The sequence below is a fragment of the Danio rerio genome, chromosome 23 (assembly GCF_052040795.2).
Source record: "Danio rerio strain M-AB ecotype USA chromosome 23, GRCz13ab, whole genome shotgun sequence".
Taxonomy (NCBI): domain Eukaryota; kingdom Metazoa; phylum Chordata; class Actinopteri; order Cypriniformes; family Danionidae; genus Danio; species Danio rerio.
This window is the reverse complement of record NC_141043.1, coordinates 46,172,501-46,190,000: the sequence shown is the minus strand read 5'-3', so window position 1 is coordinate 46,190,000 and position 17,500 is coordinate 46,172,501. Positions and strand designations below refer to the sequence as shown.

Here is a 17,500-nt window from a genome sequence, read left to right as displayed (position 1 = left end):
TATGTAATACTGTGTTTATATATATATATATATATATATATAGGAAAACCCAAGGGCGGCGAAGTGGGTAGCACTTTCGCCTCACAGCATAAAGGTCGCTGGGTCGAACCCTGGCTCAGTTGGCATTTTTGTGAGGAGTTTGCATGTTCTCCCTGCGTTCGCGTGGGTTTCCTCCGGGTGCTCCGGTTTCCTCCCACAGTCCAAAGACATGGTACAGGTGATTTGGGTAAGCTAAATTGTCCGTAGGTGTATGAGTGTGACAGGCCCATACGACAGGCCGGCCGGAAGGTGTTATCATATGGGCAAGTCTAAAAGAGTCAAAAAGAGCCGACCCCACAATCATACGGGACAAAGGCCAAAGAAAAAGAAGAAGAAGATATAGTAAAACCCAAAAAGTGAAGGTAACTCAAACCATTTGAGGAAACCGATTGCTACAAACCATTTAAGTTCAAAAACTAATCCTGATGAGTACTGTCAACTTAATCCATTTGAGTAATCGAAGCAATCTGAGCACAGTAAACCCGATAAATGAAGAGAACTCAAACCAACTGAGTACTGTAAAACCAAATAAGTGAAGGCAACTCAAACCGTTTGAGAAAACCGATTGCTACAAACCATTTGAGTTTAAAAAAAACAACTAATCTATAGGAGTACTGTGAACTTACTCCACTTAAGTTGAAGTAATGAGGTATTTAATGAACTCATTACCTTCAACACTGAGTACAAAACTCTTTTCAAATGAGTAGAATTAACTTTCTGTAACTTTTGAGTTACCTACACTCCTTTCATTTGATAAAGTTGACTGTTGGGTTTTACAGTGTATATAGACACAAACAAACATGTATTTTTATTCATACAATCAATAGAAAACATCTATATATACTATATATTGTTCCAACTGGATGCTTTAAAGGTAAAACAACACTTTTTACTGGACATTTATTGAAAACAAACAAACAAAATGTCTATTTCTTTTGCCTTTTTGTGAAAAGTGGCCAATGGCAATGAACTAAAGCGGTTGTTTTAACGCTGGTGATCACTCTCTGTTTTACAGCACTTTTTTGACTTGTATAGGAGTGAACACATGGAATCTGATCTCGGATCAGTGAATTCAATATGCATTCAGACCCTAATCTCATCCTTTGCATCTCCAGAGTCCAGAGAAAGAAAGATTTACTATAGATATCTTTGATGGTTGTTATTTTTAAGAACTGACATGTTTTAAAGTATATAGATATACAGCGTTACACTCTGTAGATTGTAGGATCGTTGTGGGAATATTTCTTTTACAATCGAAATAAAGATTTATTTAACAAGAGCAGCAGAACGGAGGGCAGTTTGTTCTTTCGGCTCCACTAGATGACGGGTTTGTTTTATAATCCACATTTCAGCCCCAAATCAAATAATTTCAACCCAGGGTCATTCTGAATGTGTACCCCTGTATACAATTCTGGAGAGCTCCAAATATGTCCCAGGAGTTATGTTTTTTGCAGTTTTTGTTTTCGCAAATCCACAAGAGGCCGCTGTGTATGCTTTTTCAGATCTGAAATTTCTCTGGCGAGAGCCATTCGTGCCTGCTGTTCTCACATAAATCCACCAGAGGCCGCTGTCGATTGACTGACTGACCGATCTAATGATTTCCATGCCCTTCTCCTTTTCTAAACCCAACCAATAGTTTTAAATAGCACTAATTGACCAGCACCCATCCCCTTTCCTAAAGAGTTTTAAAAAGCAATCCAGAAAAAGAAAAGCCCTTGTCTAATTGTTTTTTTTACCAGGTTTTCAGATTTTCCACATTCTCACCTTTCTATTTACTTATTTAATTTATGGCCTTTGTTTTTGTTTTACCTGCACTGAAAAAAGTGTTGCATGCAGAACTGTTGCAAACGATTTATTTGTGTTGCATTTAAACAAACAAATTAAGTTTAATAATGTTCAACCTAATTTTTTTGTTCAAATTCAACACAAATAAATTGTTTACAACCACTTAACGTAAGAAAAAAAATAGTAAATCCAAGGAATAATCTTTGAATAATTTTTTTCAGTGTGCTTTCTTGAATGTTTTTTTCACCAAAATCGAACCTCGTCGTCACGGTCAACTCTGCTCTGTATCTCAAGTCCGCCGACATGCACGGCGAGCCCTTGGACAAACTGGCAACAGCTGGGAAAAGCCGTCCATATGGAGGAAAGCTGTTAGCTGGTAGCATGAAAAGGAACGGCGTCATGCTGCCCGCGTAGCGTTCGGTTTAAAGTCAAAATGCAGACATACCAACACAATCTCACAGCAATTTGTAACTTTTTGATTTAGTGGCTAATTCGTATGAATTCCTATGGTGGGGCTTGGTGCCACGCAGCCACGTGCACACATAGGGCTCAACCTGAGTAGTGCACATGGCCTTTTTAGTCTTAAATAGAAAGTGCCCTTCCAAAGTGATCTGAAGTGCCCTAGCTACACCCAGCTAATTTATTATTACATTTATGTGATTTTCATTTTAATACTGGCAATCTTGACTCGCAAAACAAATTAAAATGAAATGTCAAATCCCCAAGAGTTGATGCGTTATCGCTGAAAATGAAATCACTTACATTTCTGCAGATATGCGTACATTTTTTTTTATCGATTTATTCAAAATTGGCTGAAATTACCTTCCATGGGGACCTTATTCTAAAATATACGAACTTTATTCTCAACATGTAACTTCATCAAATTTAGTGTCTTCTTGATGGCTTCATATATTTATCTTTGTGTTTTTAGACTTCAAAAATGGCTCCTGCAGCCGTTTCAGTCTGAACACTTCTGCGGGTGATTTTATCTGGAGAAAGACACAGAAAACGGCTCAAATTATTCATCTTTACGTTTATCCGGTCAAGCAAAACTCACTGCCACAGTGGGAAATGTGCATTATTATTACATGGCTCTGTGGAATACTTGATTCTGATTGGTCAGTAACTACATCAAGGTGCAATATGAAAGGGATAAAGTACATCCAGGCGGTTGTTATCACAGAATAAAGCCTGACAGGTTTATCAGCAGCTGTTGTGTGAGACTAAAGGGCTTTATTCTGTGAAACCAACTGCCTGAATGCATTTCCTCTCATTTATTGCATGCTTACTTGCCATGAAACTTGAGAAGTTGATGGATTTGTCAAGACACAATTTTTTTGGATAACGCAACGTGACGGACCTACAATTCAGTTTGGCAAGTACTGAAAGTATTGGTAGCATTGTCATGACTAAAATAAAGGCCGTACGTACTAATGGTAATGACTGCGGCTGCTGTTTTTTACATGTCGTCCTTGTCTTTGGCTCCGTGCTTTAGGATGCGAGTAAACTCCACGTAGTTGAAGTTTCCTTTCTTGTCGATGGGCGCCTCTCGGAAGAGCTCGTCCACTTCTTCATCTGTGAAGCGATCGCCCATAGTGGTCAGCAGATCTCGGAGATGATCCTCGTGGATGAACCCTGGTACAAACACACCGCAGATTAGCTTGTCTGGTTATGTGAAAGTGCTGTGTGTCAAAGTCAATTTCAAGAGCTAGAAAATTTCATTGCAGGCCCGTAGCCAGCTTGGTGAAAGGGCTGGTTCTGTTTTCTCAAAAAGTGGACCTTTTTGCAGTTATACACCTCAGTTTCTATTTAACTATGAGATTTAAATACTGCATTTTAGTGATATTTTTTGCTGGATAAGCTGGTCAGATGTCATCATAATCACACTTTTTGATACACTAAAAATATTTGCTAAAAATTTGCAATAAAAAAATTTAAAACGAGACACATTTTTAATACAATTTTATTGCATCATATATCATTAGGAAAGAATGGCAATCTGTTAAATTTTTAAAGTTAAAAAAAAAAACTGCAGCCTACTGTCATTTATTAGAGAAAAAGCATTCAACTGTCCTCGGTCACAATTGGGCCATTTCAATAAAAAATTAGAATTAAAACATATTAATAATAATAATGATAATAATATTAATATTAGTAATAATAACAATAACTATACAACAATAATAATTGATTCTTAAGAATTTTTCTAGCCTATTTTGTAAAAAAAAAAAAAAGGTCATTTGTAAAATCCTGGACATCAACGATAGCCAAAATATATTCAAATTAATTTAATATTGTCCACTTCTGGTGCTTCACACCTTTTTATTGCTCATTTTTATTTCAGGAATAACTGGCCAGAGTTATTTAAAATTACACTTTATTACAACATATATTAAATATAAATACATTAGATTAATTATATAATAAATATAATATATAATATTAAATTACATAAAATAATTTTTAATGTAATTTTATTTTATCTTTGCTGTTATGACAGTAAATAATATTTGACTAGATATTTTTCAAGACACTTCTATACAGCTTAAAGTGACATTTAAAGGCTTTACTAGGTTAATTAGGTTAACAGGTTAGGGTAATTAGGCAAGTTATTGTATAACGATGGTTTGTTCTGTAGACAGTGGAGAAAAATTTGCTTAAAGGGGCTAATATTTTTGACCTAAAATGTTTTTTAAAAAATTAAAAAACTGCTTTTATTCTAGCCAAAATAAAACAAATCAGACTTACTCCAGAAGAAAAAATATTATCAGACATACTGTGAAAATTTCCTTGCTAGTATACTAAATTAACCCTTTGTATGTCACAGTTTATACTGTGTTTTAATTTCAGTTAACAATAATTACTCCCAACACACATATACATACTGTATGTCTTATGCATTTTTATGCAGTTTTAGCCTTACACTTTTTTTTATAACTATTATTTATTATTATGTTGGTAATATTATGTGACATTTGTCAAAATAACACCACCAATCTAGTTATATAGTTATAGTTCTCATGTTTCAGTCATGTTAAACTCTGAATCCGGTTCCCTTAATGAGACTTTCATTACAGCACAGCATGTGTTGATCATCCTGAGATGCGCAGTGTTGATGGTGTGTGTTTTTATCTCGTGTCTGCAGAATGATTGCATGCAGTACCAGTGGCGTCCTCATCGAAGCAGGTGAAGGCGTTTCGGATCACGTCTTCAGGGTCGGTGCCGTTCAGACGTTCTCCAAACATGGTGAGAAACATAGTAAAGTTGATGGGGCCTGGAGCTTCACTCATCATCCCCTCCAGATACTCATCTGATGGGTTCTTCCCTGCACAAAACACACGCAAAACACACATCAGCACATGATCACTGTAAGCCTGATCCTCACAAACTGCCAGTATAAAGACTATTATCAACATTTATACAGTGAATATGATTTATTAGCCCTCCTGTTTATTTATTTTTAACGGAGAGAAGATTTGTTTAACACATTTCCAAACATAATAGTTTTAATAACTCATCTCTAATATCTGATTTATTTTATCTTTGCCATGATGACAGAACATAATATTTGACTAGATATACTAGCTCTCTGCAACTCTCACATGGTCGCCCACTGAAGCTAAGCAGGGCTGCGCCTGGTCAGTACCTGAATGGGAGACCACATGGGAAAGCTAGGTTGCTTGCAGGGGGCGCCCAACCTGCGGTCTGTGTGGGTCCTAATGCCCCAGTATAGTGACGGGGACTCTATACTGCTCAGTGAGCGCCGTCTTTTGGATGAGATGTTTGTTACGAACCCTTTTTTTTATCAACACAAAATAATTAATTCATAAAGGGATTGCAACAAAGAGGACACATGAACTAAGTGGTCTAAATTAGTAAATTTATTACAACAAAAACAATCAACCAAATCATGTGTCACAACTAAATAAGAATGAATAAAAAATCACGTTCTCCAACAAGCATACAACACTAACCAAACACTAAACAACCCAACAATTAACAAATTAGATCAAAGTAAGACTTAAACAGTAAATTAAAGAAAATAAAAGAAGCTTGATGGCTGGCTGTGAAGTCTCCTCGCTCTCCGCTCAATGTTGGTCCGTATTTATAGCCAATTTCAATAAGCACAACTCGCCGCAGGTGCGCAAAGGCGGACTCTATAGGAAACAAACAGTGAGTGACGTTATGACACACACGCAAGCACAGAGACAGGCACAACAGACAGGTCGCCCACTGAAACTAAGCAGGGCTGCGCCTGGTCAGTACCTGGATGGGAGACCACATGGGAAAGCTAGGTTGCTTGTTAGTGAGGCCAGCAGAGGGCGCCCAACCTGTGGTCTGTGTGGGTCCTAATGCCCCAGTATAGTGACGGGGACTCTATACTGCTCAGTGAGCGCCGTCTTTCAGGTGAGACGTTAAACGGAGGTCCCGACTCTCTGTGGTCGTTAAAAATCCCAGGATGTCCTTCGAAAAAGTGTAGGGGTTTCACCCTGGCATCCTGGCCAAATTTGCCCACTGGCCTCTGTCCATCATGGCCTCCTTACCCTCCCCATATCATAATTGGCTTCATCGTCTCCTCTCCACCTATCAGCTGGTGTGCAGTCTGGCGCAAAATGGCTGCCGTCGCGTCATCCAGGTGGATACTGCACACTGGTGGATGAGGAGATTCCCCCCATTGTGTAAAGCGCTTTGAGTGCCCAGAAAAGCACTATATAAATGTAAGGAATTATTATTATTATTGTTATATTCTTTAAGATATTCAGCTTGTATATCTCTCACCCAGAGAGGCGAGCATGTCATGCAGATCCTCCTTATCGATGAAGCCGTCTCTGTTCTGGTCGATCATATTAAAGGCCTCTTTAAACTCCTGGATCTGCGACTGGTCGAACATGGCGAAGACATTGGACGTGGCTCTTTGTGGACGCTTCTTCGTCGTCTTTCCTTTGGCGCGTTTGGCTGCAGACATTCTGACCGCTGGTTCGTTTCTGTGGGGATCAGAGATTGCATTCATTACAGGCCTGAAGCAAACACACTATTGTAGTGGTTTTCTTGGTTTTTCTCTTACTAAATCAAACTCAGTCTGGAGGTTATGAATATCAGAAGAATATACTTTATTGTCGACAACAAAGGAGAACTTTCAGGAGACCCCCAGTAGCATCTCTGTCTGAAAAATTCTGCCTCCCTAATCTCCTGGCCTGTTTAAATACACTTTGACAACAATTATTTTCCTTTGTTCTCCATACATTACACAAGATCCCTCCCCTAACCCCAAATCCCACCTCTGACATCTGTTTCCTGAGACACCTCAGGCTCTTTTACCACTCTCTTTTCATCCCTTCTTTTATGACCCCTAGTTGTTTCCTCAAGCCATTTCCCATGTCCAATTGTTTTAATGGTATGCAAGTCTACAAGCAGATTATACACATATAACCTGAATATATAGATTAACTTCACACTCCAAAGAGCACAAAATCCACCTCACTATCTGAACACAAGCGTGACGGATGAAGGGCGTTTATAGCCTAGTTTGGTTTGCAAATGTACAGTACCGTGCAAAAGTCTTAGGCCACCACCAGCTTTGGAAGCCTTTTGCTTGTGGTATGGAGCAAGTGCAGGGTCACTACTTTTAGGTGAACTCCTTTGTTCAAATATCTTTCCTTCAGCTTAGTCCCTTTATTTATCAGGTCACCACAGCAAAATGAACCAACTTATTCAGCTTATGTTTTATATGTTTTCATAAAACATATGCAGGAGTAGTCAGCGGTTCATTCTGCTGTGGTGACCCCTAATAAATAAGAGACCAAGCTGAAGGAAAATGAATAAATGTACAAATCTTGATAACACTGTAAGTGGAGCTAACAGCACAAAATGAAAAACGCAGGTAGTTCATGACCTCTTTAATAATAGAAGAGATCTTAAAGGGTGCTGACATGAAATAACATGACTTTTCAAGGCGTTCCAGCACTGTGGCTTGCATGATTCAACAATTGACTCAATGATGTTTGTAATTCAAGGAGTGAGAACACTTGAAAATGTTCAGTTACTCTGGATTTACTGTAATGCTTATGGAAGTTCAAAGATTACCGGTGTGTTGCCTAAAAATGAGCACAGATATGTGTGAAAACATGCTCACTTTTTTGCAGTTGTAGTTTTATGCCCAAAAATACAATATGATTTTAGTTTGAGTAAACTCATTTATTAATTTTCCTTTGGCTTAGTCTCTATTTCAGAGGTCGCCACAGGGTAATGAACCGTCATTTCAGAATATGCTTTACACGGAAGATGAATGGATGGAAAATGAAAGGATGTAGATGGATGGATTGATGGATGAAAAAATGAAAGGGGATGGATGGATGCAAAATAAAAGGAGATAGACAGTCAGACAGACGGAAAATGAAAGGATATGGATGGATAGAAAATAGAATGTAGATGGATGGATGAAAAAATGGATGGATGGATGAATGGATTGAAAATCAAAGGATTTGATGGATGAATGAATGGATGCAAAATTAAGGGAGATGGATGGATGAATGGATGGATGGATGGATGGAAAATTAAAGGATATGGATGGATAGAAATAAAAGGATGTAGATGGATGGATGAAAAAATTAAAGGGGATGGATGGAAAATAAAAGGATATACATGGATGGATGGATAAAAAAATGAAAGGAGATGGATGGATGGATGGAAAATAAAAGAATGTAGATGAATGGATGGATGGATGGAAAATGAAAGGATATGGATGGATAGACATGGATGGATGGATGGATGGATGTATGGATGAAAAAATGAAAGGGGATGGATGGATGGGAAATAAAAGGATGTAGATGTATGGATGGATGGATGCAAAATAAAGGGAGATAGATGAATAGATAAATGGATGGATGGATGGATGGATGGGATATGAAAGGATGTAGATAGATGGATGGATAGTAGTAATGGAATTAATCTTGTGGTGATTGTGTGGTGATTGTGTAGCAGTATAAACAAATCAACCATTACTGTGATTTTCCACAACTATATTATACTATAGTACACCACATTTCACTGTAGTAAAAACTATAGATTACTGTAGAATTTATTTAAGGTCACTATAGTTAATAATTCTGAATCATTCATTAACAAATTGTTGTAAATACTATATTAAACAATATAATACACTGTACTATGGTTAAGAAATATATAGTATTTTACTCTAGCATTTCTTTAAGGGTGTTTCAATATCTTACCTTTAATTCTATGCATTACTTTACATTTTCTTTTTTTAGCACCGCTCCTTTAGTTAAATTTAAATGTTATTTGTGCAAATGCATCAATGGCCGAAGAAAATACAGATTTTTGGCAACTAAAATTGAAAATATAAAATAAACATAAATCTCATTCCTTCATTTTCTTCTCGGCTTAGTCCCTTTATTAATCTGGGGTCGCCACAGTGGAATGAACCACCAACTTATCCAGCATATGTTTTACGCAGGGGATGCTCTTCCAGCTGTAATCCATCTCTAGGAAGCATCCATACACACTCACACACTACGGACAATTTAGCCTACCCAATTCACCTGTACCGCATGTGTTTGAACTGTGGGGGAAACCGGAGCATCCGGAGGAAACCCACTCGAACGCAGGGAGAACATGCAAACTCCACACAGAAATGCCAACTGACACAGCCGAGGCTCAACCAGAGACCTTCTTGCTGTGAGGCGACAGCACTACCTACTGCACCACCGCGTCGCCCACAAACCTTTCTGCTTCAGTATTTCACATTTAAAGGGACAGTTCACCCAAAAATGTATATTTACCCAGTATTTATTCTTCCTCAAGAGGTTTTAACCTCATATAAGTTTCTTTCTTCTGTAGGAAATACTATGGAAGTGGATGGTTACCCGTTTCCAACATTTTTCAAAGCATCTTCTTTCGTATTTAACAGAAGAAAGACACTCATAAAGGTTTGAAACAAGTGAAGTGTGAGTAAATAAAGACAGAAATGTAATTTTTGAGTGAACTGTCCCTTTAATTTAATGCATTTTACTAGTAATGTTTAAAGCAAAGTATTTAATATAGTATTTTTTTTCCTGTGGGCGCTTCAAATAATTCACATTTAATTCAATGCATTACTTTTAGTTTTCCTCCTTGACGCCACTTATTTCTCTAAATGTTAAACTTAAATATACAAATGCATTAATGACAGAAGAAAATACCGATTTCTGCCAACTAAAAGTCAAAAAATAAAACAAACATAAATCTTTCTACTTCAATAAGTCTTATTTAAAGGCACAGTTTGCATAAAAATAAAAATGTTCTAACTATTCAATTTCCATCAGGTGTTTACAAACCATTATGAGTGTCTTTTCTTCTGTTGTACACTTAAAAAGATTGTTTAAAGAAAGCTGAAAACCTGTAACCATTGACTACTATAGTGAAAACACATGGAAATCAATGGTTACCGGTTTCCAACATTTTTCAAAACCTCTTTTTTCATGTTTAACAGCAGACAGACACTCATAAAGGTTTGAAACAAGCTAACGGGGAGTAAATAATGACATAAATGTCATCTTTGAGTGAACTATCCCTTTAATTTAATGCATTTTACTAGTAATGTTCAAAACAAAGTATTTACCACAGTATTTTTTCCAGTGGGTGCCTCAATATTTCACATTTAATTCAATGCATTACTTCCCATTTTCTTTTTTTAATAGCACTCCTTTCTCTAAATGTAAAAGTTGTATATACAAATGCATTAACGACAGAAGAGAATACAGATTTCTGCCAACTAAAAGTCAAAACACAAATTGTTCTACTTCAGTATTTTTCATTTAAAGGGGCAGTTCACTCAAAAATGAATATTTACTCACTATTTACTCTCCCTCAAGTGGTTCTACACTTTTCTTTCTTCTGTTGAACACAAAAGAAGATATATTGAAGAAAGATGAAAACCTGTAACAATTGACTTCTATAGTAAGAGATACTATGGAAGTCAATGGTTACTGGTTTACAACATTTTTCAAAGCATCTTCTATTGTGTTCAACAGAAGAAAGACTCTCATAAAGGTTTCAAGCAAGTGAACGGTGAGTAAACAATGACAGAAATGTTTTTCATGGGTGAACACATATTCGAGAAAAGACATATTTCTACTAACTAAAAGTCAAAACATAAATCTTTTTACATCAGTATTTCTCATTTAAAAAATGAGTGACAGTTCACCCAAAAAGGAATATTTACTCACTATTTACTCTCCCTCAAGTGGTTGTAAACTCTTATGAGTTTCTTTGGTCTATTTTACACTAAAAAGATCTTTTGAAGAAAGCTGAAAACCTGTAACCATGGACTACTATAGTAGTAAATCATATGGAAGTCAATGGTTACCGGTTTCCAACATTTTTCAAAGCATCTTCTTTTGTGTTCAACAGAAGAAAGACACTCATAAAGGTTTGTAACAAGTGAACGGTGAGTAAATACTGAGAAATGTAAATTTTGAGTGAACTATCCCTTTAATTTAATGCATTTTACTAGTAATGTTCAAAACAAAGTATTTACTACAGTATTTTTTCCTGTGGGCGCTTCAATATTTCACATTTAATTCAATGCATTACTTCCCATTTTCTTTTTTAATAGCACTCCTTTCTTTAAATGTGAAAGTTATATATACAAATGCATTAACGACAGAAGAGAATACAGATTTCTGCCAACTAAAAGTCAAAACACAAATATTTCTACTTCATTATTTTACCTTTTTTTAATCCAAAAAATTAATATTTACTCACTATTTACTCTCCCTCAAATGGTTCTACACTTTTCTTTCTTCTGTTGAACACAAAAGAAGATACACTGAAGAAAGCTGAAAACCTGTAACCATTGACTTTGAAAGTAAGAAATATAATAGAAGTCAATGGTTACCGGTTTCCAACAATGTTCAAAGCATCTTCTTTCATGTTCAATAGAAGAAAGAAACTCATAAAGGTTTCAAACAAGTGAACGGTGAGTAAATGATGACAGAAATGTCATTTTTGGGTGAACACATATTCGAGAAAATACATATTTCTGCTAACTAAAAGTCAAAACATAAATCTTTCTACATCAGTATTTCTCATTTAAAGAGACAGTTCAACCAAAAAATGAATATTTACTCACTATTTTTTCTCCCTCAAGTGGTTATAAACTTTCATGAGTTTCTTTCTTCTGTTGTACACTAAAAAAGATTGTTTGAAGAAAGCTGAAAACCTGTAACCATTGACTACCATAGTAGAAAAACACATGCAAGTCAATGGTTACCGGTTTCCAACTTTTTTTCGAAACATCTTCTTTTGCGTTCAACAGAAAAAAGAAGCTCTATAAGGTTTAGGAAGTAAGAATTACAATGTAAGTCAATGGTTACCGGTTTTCAATATTTTTCGAAATATCTTCTTTTGTGTTCAACAGCAGAAAGAAGCTCATAAGGGTTTAAAACAAGTGGACAGTGAGTAAATAATGTCATTTTTGTGTCATCTCTTTAATCCTTGCCATTTCTGGTTTTCATTTATTACATTTGATTAACAAATATCCTTTAAGTTATATGTACAAATATAGCAGATGAGAAATACATGTAATACTTCAGCTAGAGGACACACAAACTCAATCTGTTCAGACATTAAAACTAAAACAACATTGCATCAGTAAACCATCGACAAAACCAACAATAATTAAAAGTTCTCAGAGTGTCTGTACCTGACCAATGTGCTGGAAACGGTAGAGAAAGAGAGTGGATTGTGCTCTCCGGCTGGGCTGAAGGGACGTTTGTTTAGTTTTTCAGTCTCTCTCCACACCTCCCTGTTCCTGCCCGGCCAATAAGGTCAGTCTGGAGCGTTTATCCATACAAGGCGAAGGAATCTGAGAGCCGCAGACCGCGCATATCCTGAGAAACAGCAGAGCAGAGCAAACAATGGCCAGAAGGAGGCCTTATTTAGCAAAGCATTGAGTGCGAATGAGGAGCTAAAGAAACATTTCCTTTGCCAGTGTGTGTGTGTGTGTGTGTGTGTTGCTGAGATGGGTTTCTGGAGGCTGTTTGCATTTTACTGTAGGGAAAAAAGATGCAAATGTATAGGACCTGCTGGCTTGGTAACCTGGAGAGATATGGGGTTTATATTCTCTTCTGCAGTATTTACATACAGGAATGAATGAGGTCTGATATTCAGAATTTTGAGATACAAAATATTCTTGCACTGCCAGCACTGTGCATTGTTTTAATAAGTGGATGGACGGAAGAATGGGTGAAAAATAGATGGATGGATGGATGAATGGAAAATGAAAGGATACAGGTGGATGGATAGATGGATGGAAAATGGATAGATGGATGGATGGATGGATGGGAATGAAAGGATGCATGGGAATCAAAAGTGTGCAGATGGATGGATGGATGGAAAATGAACGGATACAGGTGGATGGATAGATGGATGGATGGGAATGAAAGGATGCATGGGAATCAAAAGGGTGCAGATGGATGGATGGATGGAAGGAAAATGAAAGGATACAGGTGGATGGATGGATGGAAAATGGATGGATGGACGGATGGGAATGAAAGGATGCATGGGAATCAAAAGGGTGCAGGTGGATGGATGGAAATAAATGCAGATGGATGGATAAAAAAATGAAAGGATGGATGGATGAATGGGAATGAAATGATGTAGGTTAACGGATGGATGGGAATGAAAGAATGCAGATGGATGGATGGATGGATTGATGAAAATATGGATGGTGGATGGATGGATTGATGGATGACTGGAAAATGAAAGAATGCAGATGGTTGGTTGGTTGTATGTATGGATGGATGGATGGATGAATGGATGCATGGAAAATGAAAGGACCGATAGGTGGATGGAAAATGAAAGGATATAGATGGATGAATGGGAATTAAAGGATGCGGATGGATGGATGGAGGGATGGATGGGAATTAAAGAATCCAGATGGATGGATGGATGGATGCATGGAAAATGAAAGGATGGATGGAAAATGAAAGGATGAATGATATATATGGTAAAGCATGATGGATGGGTGAAAGGATGGATGGGTGGAAAATGAAAAAATGCAGATAGATGGATGGATGGAACATGGATGGAAGAAATATGAAAGGATATAGATTCATGGTTGGATAGTTGGATGGATGGATAGATAGATGGGAAATAAAAGGATGCAGATTAATGGATGGATGCAAATGAAAAGATGCAGATTGATGGATGGGAAAGTATGAAAGTATGAATGATAGATATATGGATGGATAGAAATGAAAGGGTGAACGATGGATGGATGGATGGATGGATGGATGGATGGATGGATGGATGAGAAATAAAAGGATGCAGATTAATGGATGGATGCAAATGAAAAGATGCAGATTGATGGATTGAAATTAAGGATAGATAGATAGATAGATAGATAGATAGATAGATAGATAGATAGATAGATAGATAGATAGATAGATAGATAGATAGATAGATAGATAGATAGATAGATGGATAGATGGATGGATGGATGGATGGATGGATAAACAAACAAACACATATGTCTAGCCCTATATAGACAAATAGATAATATATACTGTATATATCAAATCTTTCACAACACACTGCACAACATTTTACATATATTAATGTAATTTAAAAAAAGGCATACCCTCGTTTGAATTAAAACTTGCAGGTCGGATAATTAGCCTAATTTAACATTATACTTATAGGCTAATACTTTTTGATCAGTGATTTATTTCGTTCATTAGGCTGATACAATTTGCCATATTTCTCCGAAGTGATTCAGAAATAAGGGAATCATCATATATTCATATTTATGAATATATACGAGCAACTGATCTGTTTTATTTGATAAAATGTACATTGACAGCTTGACATCATAGACTGTAGGCCAGTCTCTGTTTTTGATTGATGGTAAAAGTATCCAATCAGATGAGCGCAAAAAACCCGTCGTCAGCTCCTTTTTAATTTTGATTGGTTCATAATGATGAGCGGCAAAAAAATCTGGCTCATTAGAAAATCATTTGAGTCACTGAGAGGTTCTTCCAGCAGGAGGCGCTTTGCAGATCTCTGACGTGAATTCTCATTCAGTGGCATTCGAGATGTTTTAATCTCACTGCAAACATTTGCGTACCAAATGTACATAAAATAAATCATTATTAATCCTATTGACGGATATCTGGCAAACAAATATAACTGCCCGCCGTTCTTTACAACAAAACAGTTTTTAAGCCGTTCACCCAGTTAACTCAGCGCTGAGAAATGTAACATGTGTCACGAGAAAAAAAAAATCAGTAGAAGCCTTATTGACATTTTATAGCACCTACATAACGATAGCAAGAAACTTTAATAGCAACTAATAGCAAAAACACTTAATGAAAAGCAAAGATATAATAAATATTATTTACACCTATCGTGCGTAGCCAATCACAGACAACGCTCTCACCGCAAATCCCGCCCGTTGTGTCACTCCGTCAAACGCCAACCGTCATTCTCCAGTTTCTGTGGGCTAAATGTTTCGCCGTCGGCATCTCCAGCAGACACAAACACTTCCTGAAACACGGAGAGCACTTCAAAATCTCCTCTACTCCATTTAAAATCATTTTAAACCGAGTGTGAATGGGAAACGACCCGCGTGTTTGTGCTCTCTCAGGTGCAGGGTGAGTAAACACAGCACTGATCTTTATTAGCCGTCATTACTTTACTGAACACACACAAACATTCTCATGCACACCAATAAAGCAGCATACGTGAAATGTTTCCAGGCTAATGAGCTAATTTAATTTGAGGGTCACGTGATGTCTGGACAGGTAGACTGACCTATGACCTCTGCTGACCTCTTCTGACCCCTCACAACTTTGTCAGTCTGCATGTGAAAGATAATGGACAGTTCGAATGAGCACAAGAAGACGGAGCCCAGAGTCACTGAGAAGAAATGCTGTGAGTTATCTCGATTATTATTAATGTTTATGCACATTAATGGCTTTAGATTCAGTGTTAGGACACATTTGTAGGCTTCATAACCACCAGCGTCTTGCAGAATGTAAATAGAGAGGTATCATTTAGGATTTGACATCTATTTCAGGTGTTATTTTGCATATTAAACGTGTGTGAGCTGATTACTCAAAGGTTGAAGGTTCAAACTCTGATAATTTAATTAAATTTATTTTTTTTGCTTGTAATTCCTATTTTAATGTAATTTATTTTTTCTTTAAACATTATATATTTTTAAAATAATAATAATAATAATAATTATTATTTTTAAACATAATGTTTTTTTATGTAATTTATGTATTTGTAAAACAATTATTTGTAAAACAATTTGTAAAACAATTATTAATATTAATTATTAATTAAATATAAAAAAATATTAATAATTTTTTACCACTTTTTCTGTGATTATGCACTTTTATTTTATATTCTTAAACATATTTTTTTATTTAATTTTTTAAACATAATTTTATTTTTATTTTAATGTAATTTATTTCTTTAAAGCATTATTAATAATATATATATATATATATATATATATATATATATATATATATATATATATATATATATATATATATAAATATAAACCTGTTAAACCATTTTTCTACAACTTTGTGTCAAATTATGGACCCTAGTTTTTATTTTATACGTTTAAACATTTTTTTAAACATAATTTAATTTTTATTTTTATTTAATTTATTTACTTAAAAATCATTATGTTTTGTTATTTTATTATTAATGTGTTAAACCATTTCCCACAACTTTTCTCAGATTATAAACCCAAATTTTTTAGTTTACATACTTAAACATTTTTGTTTGTTTTATTTTTTAACCGAATTTATCTTTATTTTTAATGTAATTCATTTATTTAAAAAACATTATTATTTTAAAAAAAATGTATTGTGTTAAACCATTTTCCCACAACCTTTATTATTATTATTTTTTTTTATTCTAATGATTATTTGTATCTGATAATTTATTATTATTATTATTATTATTATTATTATTATTATTATTATTATTATTATTATTATTTAAGCTTCTGCTGCACATTAAACTCCTGCTGCACACTATGAACACTCATGAAAGAACATTCCGAGGGTGTTATGAATGTAGAAACATCACTTATATTCTTGTATAAATCTTTCACCTAAAGGTCATCTGGAATTTGTACACCTCAAGACTTGCAGAAGTTAAACTAAATAAATGTGTGATTAAAAGCCTGAGCTGAGGGTTGAGCTTTAACACGTTTCTTCAAGCTGCAAGAGAAATGTAAATCAGCTTGGAATTCGGGCTTTGGGTCCAGACGCTGTTTTCACTAGCATGTCGAGTCCTGTTTCTCTTTAGTGAGCAGTAATAGATCAATGATAGAAATGAATATCATAAATGCTTAGAGCCATCGTTCATTCATTTACTTATTCTTCACTTGTTCTTGTTACTTATTTAATATGAGCTGAAACAACATGATTCTTGAGGGGGTTTTTTTTCCAGACAACATACAGCGGAGGAAATAAGAATTAAACAGGTCATATTTTTTCTTATGAACAATGTTTCTAAAGGAGCTGCTGACATGGAATTGGCAAAAACACAAACAATACACACATAAAAAAAAAAATAAAACACAACAAACAAATCTGAAGAATGAGTTCTGTGTAATACCCATGAAATGACACAAGGACAATGTGCTCAA

General features: G+C 35.6%; 2 protein-coding genes and 1 long non-coding RNA gene across 12 annotated transcripts in view; 1 reads left to right on the top strand and 2 right to left on the bottom strand.

Annotated features, from left to right (window-relative positions):
- LOC147831382 (uncharacterized) overlaps positions 1 to 1,738 on the bottom strand; it is a 4,242-nt gene extending 2,504 nt beyond the window's left edge. The window contains exon 1 of the long non-coding RNA XR_015524116.1: positions 198 to 1,738. This is a non-coding gene — a long non-coding RNA (uncharacterized LOC147831382). The remainder of the gene's footprint in view (positions 1 to 197) is intronic.
- Positions 1,739 to 2,603: 865 nt separating this feature from the next.
- myl9a (myosin, light chain 9a, regulatory) lies at positions 2,604 to 12,601 on the bottom strand. Of its 2 annotated transcripts, none has more exons than XM_087305605.1 (5): positions 12,527 to 12,569; positions 6,091 to 6,809; positions 4,988 to 5,981; positions 3,256 to 3,459; positions 2,604 to 2,813 (listed from the first exon to the last, which is right to left on the bottom strand). In XM_087305605.1, the coding sequence occupies exons 3-4, from the start codon at positions 5,238 to 5,240 to the stop codon at positions 3,284 to 3,286; spliced, it is 429 nt and encodes a 142-aa protein (XP_087161731.1). In that variant the 5' UTR covers positions 5,241 to 5,981; positions 6,091 to 6,809; positions 12,527 to 12,569; the 3' UTR covers positions 2,604 to 2,813; positions 3,256 to 3,283.
- A 2,691-nt stretch (positions 12,602 to 15,292) lies between these two features.
- The window catches only part of pfkfb2a (6-phosphofructo-2-kinase/fructose-2,6-biphosphatase 2a), a 45,255-nt gene continuing 43,047 nt past the window's right edge, over positions 15,293 to 17,500 (top strand). For 3 of the 9 annotated variants that reach the window (XR_015522729.1, XM_087305411.1, NM_201008.2), the window contains 2 exon segments: positions 15,293 to 15,476; positions 15,627 to 15,756. Coding sequence is in view for 7 of the 9 variants with exons in the window: in XM_087305411.1 (XP_087161537.1) it covers positions 15,699 to 15,756 (58 nt within the window). In the remaining 2 variants the exon portion in view is untranslated. 9 annotated transcript variants of the gene reach the window in all.